At 47.9% G+C, this 6,148-nt stretch overlaps 1 protein-coding gene across 1 annotated transcript; it reads right to left on the bottom strand.

Annotated features, from left to right (window-relative positions):
• Positions 1-619: 619 nt before the first annotated feature.
• Positions 620-3,047, bottom strand: LOC123141131 (protein Rf1, mitochondrial). The gene has a single exon (XM_044560356.1). It carries the CDS (start codon positions 2,719-2,721, stop codon positions 1,786-1,788), a length of 936 nt encoding a protein of 311 aa, XP_044416291.1. The 5' UTR covers positions 2,722-3,047; the 3' UTR covers positions 620-1,785.
• Between the last annotated feature and the right edge of the window lie 3,101 nt (positions 3,048-6,148).

The raw sequence follows: 6,148 nt of genomic DNA, 5'->3' as shown, positions 1-6,148 counted from the left end.
AATCACAGTTTTTTATCAAGTATAGCAATAGGTGTTTTTATCTCTAAATATCTGTGAGTATCACAGAGCAAGAACTTCGAGCCTTTGTAGCAAAACAGTATGTAAGGGCAAGAACTGTACCAAATGAGAGATGTCCTTTTGTGAGAGCTGTTTCTGAACCTGTGATGTACAGAGAGCATCCGTCACCAGGCAACTAAGTAAAACTCAATTGGCAATCAATGTCAACAAAGGTAACAAATTAGCTTTTTATGTTGTCAAGCTAATCTTGTCTGACATAAAAAAACACATTCGGTTAAAACGTAAACACCAAAAAAAAAATCAGTTTTATCACATCGGCTATTCTATTCAGGCGACACTCTAATAATTTGCAATTACTTAGTGTACTTTGATGCTGACATGCAACATTTACCAAAAACTAAACTGAAGTACCAATCTGAATTACCATTTAGATTCTTACTTAGCAAAACAGTTTAACTATGAAGACAATGCGTAAAAATAACACATGAAACAGTAAAAAGGTTTTGCTGCAACAATAACTGAAATAATGCAGTAATGTTCTCCATCCAATATGATGCCAGGAACATAAATTGTAGATAAAGGTTAACACTCTTGCCCAACATTGATTCTTCCATTTTTACAACAGACACTGAGAAATGTTGCATCATTAAACTAGGCCTCACACCAACCGATACCATAAGCCTTAGATATTCTGAAAGCTTCTTACATCTTGACAACTAAGCAATATCCACCGGTAACTGAAGTAAATGTAATAGCATCAGGCCTCTCAACAGGGCGTATAACCAAGTCAAAGGTAATGTGTCCTTCCATTACCATTCCACAGCCTATGACCAATATTCTTGTTCTTCATTTCGGAAAACAATTATTTGGCTTTTATGTAATTACCATGATGAAAACAACCCTGGAACATGCACCTGTAAAAGAGTTGTGACATGAGGTACCCTGGGTCAGTGGCGGATCTAGGGGTGGGGTCATGGGGGTCATGGCCCCCACAAACAATTTACTAGTTTTAGTTTTACTAGTGCAATGTTTGTCCATCATACTAATTTTGGTGTAGTGTAGACCCCTAGCCACTGGAATGTTGTCCACTGATCCGCTACTGCCCTGGATCAATTCTTTGGCTTTTCCGCATCTAGGATGGATACCCTTGGTCTTCATTTCAGTAATCAATTCCTTTGCTTTCAAGAAATCACCATGATTTAAGTAACCCTGAATCATACACCTGTAAACAGTTGCGTTATGTGGTACTCCCATATCAATCATCTCATTGAATTTTTCCATAGCATCATCCATCATGCCCACTCTGCAATACCCGGCTATCACAGCTAAATATGTGACTTCATCAGGGTTCACTCCCTGCTTCAACATGTCTTTGAAGAAAAGTATAGCCACATCTATCATTCCACACTTAGCATATGCATTAATCAATATGCTGAAACAATGGAGATAGGGTACAATACCGTCTCTTGCCATCAGCTCACAGAGATCAGTCATTTCAACAAGGGATCCTTCTATAGCTTACCCATGAAGCATAATAGATTATGAGACCAAATTAGGTTTATGGCCCTTCTCAGCCATGGAATAAAAAAGTTCTGCAGCTTCTTTTGTTCTTCCATGCTTGCAAAGGTAGTCCATGACTGTGTTGCAAGTAAAAACATTTGGTTTGACACCTTGACCTCTCATTTCTTCCAATAACCTAACTACCTCTTCAAACTGGCCTGAAGTGGAATATCCATGGATCAGGCTACTGTATGTCACAGCATTCGGTCAAACACCGCTATCAATCATTTGTCGAAGGACCACCTCTGCCTCGTCCAATGCTCTTGCTTTGCACAACCCATCGATAATGGAGCTATACGTCACCACATCAGGCACAACCCCCTGCTGCATCATTTCATGGAATAGAGCACATGCTTTGCTTAGTTCACCCTCCTTAATTAATCCATCAATGATTATTGTGTATGAAACCACATTGGGGGAGTGGTCATATCCCTTTTTGGTCATCATCCGGAGCAGGTCAAGTGCACGGTGGCTCCTCCCGTTGTCACAGAAGCTCTTGATAATTACTGAGTAGGAGATGACATCAGGCATGTCGCCGGGCATCCTGTGGAGCAGCACGCCTAGAGCCTCATCTGTTTGCTTCATGTCACAGAGGCACTTCAATAAGCTGTTGAAGGTGAAGACATCTGCCGTGATGCCTATCTTGAGGAGGAGGCCAAAGAAGACGAGCCCTATGTCAGGGCGGCGTGCCATGTGGCAGCACTCAATTAGTGTGTTGTAAGTGTGATTGGTGGGTGCCATCACCTGGCGGCATCTTGCTCGTGCCATGTGTTTGAAGAGGGCGATTGCGAGGGCAGGACCATCATTGCAGGCGGCAGAGGGCAGCCCACACGCGAGGGCAGAAAATAAGACATTGAGTGCGTCTGCTGATACCGGAACGGTTTGACGAAACAATTCGACGAACAGTTGGTGCGCGAGCTCCGGCCTGAGCGTCCCAGAGCCAAGATAATCCTTGAGTTTGTTTAGCAGCTGGTTGACCCGTGAGGAGCCGGAGCTGGAGGACGACCGGGTCAGACGTGGGAGGTCTTGCTCCTTCCTGCAGTGGCGAATGTGGGAGCGTGTCGGCGACGACAAACCACTGGAGACTGGATGACCGGCGGAGGTCAGACACTCAACCAAACTTGGAACTGCACTGAACTTCATTTCCAGGCTTAAGAGCAGATCCAAATTGATTCAGCACTTTGCTTAAGAGATGAATCATGTAAATTCAGATGGGCTGGCAAATCATCCAGCACAGAAATCCAAGCTTGGACTCACCGAATCATGCAGTATCCACTCCCCCTAGTCGCAGGCCATGGGGGGTTCTCTTCTTGCAACAATGCTGGAGACCGGGGTGAGGGTGGGGGGAATGCAGTCGCGGCGCAGCGCAGGGTCCGTCCGCCGGTGCCCTTCGCAGTGGTGGCCGGCGTCGTCGTCGGTGGATGGTGCGGAGCGAAGCTGGCGCTCGGAAGAAGATGGCGGTGGAGGAAGTGGGCGGCGACAGCGTGTTGGCAGGCGGCCAGAGTGGGGGCGGTGGTTGAAGCAATAAAGAAAACAGAGAAAACACATGAGAAATCAACCACGCATAGGAAATTTCCTAAAAAAAAAACACGCATAGGAAATGGTACAAGAGCATTTACAGCCGGACCTTTCAAACCCGCCTCGTACATCCGGGCGGGCCGTCCAATCATGATTTTTTGACACAGACGGGCTCCTCAAACGACTTTCAAACGTCCGGGCTGACCGGCACCCCACATATCCAGCCCAAATATGAGATAGATATAGGGCACGCCCGCCACGTCGGCCTGACGGCCTGGCCCCACACGGAAATGCCCGAAAATCCGGCGGTCCGACTGATGCCGCGTCCGTCGCCGCGGTGTGAACGTCGCTTGGCGCCGCTTCGGCTCGCCGCCCAAGACGAAATCCAGCTATTTAAGCCGGCCGGCGTCCCGCAACCCTAACCCATCCCCCTCCCCCCTCTCGCGCCGCCAGTCCGAACCCATCCACCTCCCCCCTCTCCCGCTCCGGCGCTTTGCCCACTCTCCGGCACTCCGCCATGGTCCGGAGCAAGATCACCTACTATGCCAATGCTAACGTCAGAGCGCCGCTATGAGATCTAGCAGCAGATCCGGGCATCGCTGCCAGGCTGCCTCCGGACTCGCCGGAGCCGGAGGAGGAGGAGGAGGAGGAGCCGGGGGAAGAGGATGAGGAGGAGATGGCTCCGATGGAGGTGGAGGAGGCGAAGGAGCAAGGGGGGAAGAGGATGAGGAGGAGATGGCTCCGATGGAGGTGGAGGAGGCGTAGGAGCCGGACTAGCAGGTGCCGCCCTTCAACATGGAGCAGGCTGAGGCGGAATTCGCCGTCGCCCAGTTCGACGAGATGGCAGAGTAGCAGGCCATCCTAGAGTCCATCCAGGATGAGGCTTATGTGGAGGCCGACCGGGCGTTCCTCCGGCGGCAGCAGGCGGAGTCCGATGCGCTCTTCGTCGAGCTCAACGCTGGAATAGAGGCGGAGGAGGCCGGAGCGGAGCAGCCGGAGGCGCCGAATCTACAGCTGCCGCCCGTGCTGTCGGAGCCGGACACGAAGATCGTCGTGATCTCCGACGAGGAGTAGCTAGGATCGACGTAGTACGTAGTATCTATTTCCTTTTGCATGTCTTTGCATAGATATAATAATCGAGTATGAGATGTCCGGCTGCAACAAGTAAAATTTGAGATGTGCCCGGTCACTGTTCGCGGACGGGTCCGAGCGCGTCCGCAGGCGTTTAAGGGGCCAGATTTACCATACATGGCTATAGATGCTCTAAGTGGTCAATAGTTAGTTATGTCCTGCCGCTGCGTGACTGAGTGTCCTATGTTGTGTTCACGGAGAAAAGATGTGCTGTAATTCTTTTACCTTTTGATTGACCAGTGAATCGAATGTTCAACATGACAGTTGGTATCCGTAATCCAGAAACCTGACGGGTACAACTATTAAGATAAGGGTTTGAGAAAAATAATTATCACATGTTTATAAATGGGAAAATGTTGTACTCATCGGGTAAGCCGGGCGCGGGTACGGGAAGGCAATACCCATACCATGTACCTGCATACCCGCGTACGGGAACATAAGCATCAACCCAAAATGCCCTACTCCTAAGCTACTTCCTATCCAGTTGATGAAGGGATGCCGATAGTCTAGGCCTAATACTAAACAGACCTCGCAGTGAAACCTAACATCTAAGACCTGAGGTCCCATCCAGGACGCCTGCCGGGTATGGGGCGCACTCCTCAACCAGGATGCCTGCCGGGTATGAGGCCGCCGCAGACGCCTGCCACCAATCCATCTTCAGTGATGTACTGCTGCATCTACGTTGCCCGGTTTAGCAGCCGTCGACGCCACCACGACGCCAGACAACACCACCATCCTGCGTTCGTCCATCATCACATGCCCACTGGCGAGACCCCACTGCTCCATGCCGTTGAGACCCGCCATTGTCGACATGCCAGATGCCATGCCGCTCCTCCATCGTGAACACCAACAACAGGAAACACCCTATAGATACAAGGGGCACTCTGCACAGCAGGACAGCAAGGCAACGGGATAGCACCTCCGCACTACACCCGCCTACGGCCAAAGCCCCCACCTTCAGCAACCCACACCCGAATCCTAGCTCCCCAGGCAACGCCTCCAAGGAGGGGATGACGGCCATGGCGCCACCGCTGCCCAATCCACATGATCTTGTTTAAATGTGTTGGTCTTATGTGATCTCATAATTTTTTCTCTGATTTTGTTATCTTATTATATAGTCTTCTTCATTTGATCATTTAGAAGTAGGGCCTACAGAATTAACTTGAATAAAAAAATTAGAGAAATTATGCCCCTCTTGTTTGTCTTGTAATTAGAAAGAAGAAGAAAGAGCATATGTGAATGTTTTCTCTAAGAAGTTCAGTTAAATGCTACTCATCCATGAACGTAATTGGACATTGTTTGGTGCCATCTAGTTCATGCTTATTGCTATCCGGTTGAAAATTAATACCATTCTTTTTATTCCATTGCATGCAGAACAAACCGTGACATATATCAATGCTAAAATGTGGTGTATATGTGTTGAAAATTTGAAGTATACATGCTGAAGTTGTTGTGTATATATGTGGAAATGCTAAAATATATATGGTGAAGTGTGAATTGGGTAAGGTGGCCGAGATGGGTATTTTTACCCAACCGGGTATGGGTATGGGAACAATTTGAAACCCGAGGTGATATGGGTTTAGGCGAAGTATATTGAGACGGGTAAAGGTTTGTGGGACCATTACCTACACCCGGGTGCCATGTTGAGAATCTATCATTTGCTTCTTCCCTCTGTTAAGGAGTGCTTTTATATATACTCCCTCCGGTCCTTTTTACTTCGCGTATTAGATTTTTGTCAGTCAAATTTTGCAAAGTTTGATCAAATTTATATTAAAAAATATCAATGTCTACAATATCAAATACATATGCTGTGAAACTACATATCATAATGAATCTAACAACATTGATTTGGTCTTGTGAATGTTGATACTTTTTTCTGTAAGTTTGGTTAAAGTATGGACTGGTGTGCAAGCTCCAGCAA

This window comes from Triticum aestivum, chromosome 6D (assembly GCF_018294505.1).
Source record: "Triticum aestivum cultivar Chinese Spring chromosome 6D, IWGSC CS RefSeq v2.1, whole genome shotgun sequence".
NCBI classification, from domain to species: domain Eukaryota; kingdom Viridiplantae; phylum Streptophyta; class Magnoliopsida; order Poales; family Poaceae; genus Triticum; species Triticum aestivum.
The sequence above is the reverse complement of the archived record's forward strand: the minus strand, read 5'-3'. Positions and strand labels throughout refer to the sequence as shown.

Coding starts and splice junctions, on each gene's coding strand:
- LOC123141131 (XM_044560356.1), bottom strand. CDS start 2,721: ATGAAGTTCAGTGCAGTTCCAAGTTTGGTTGAGTGTCTGACCTCCGCC.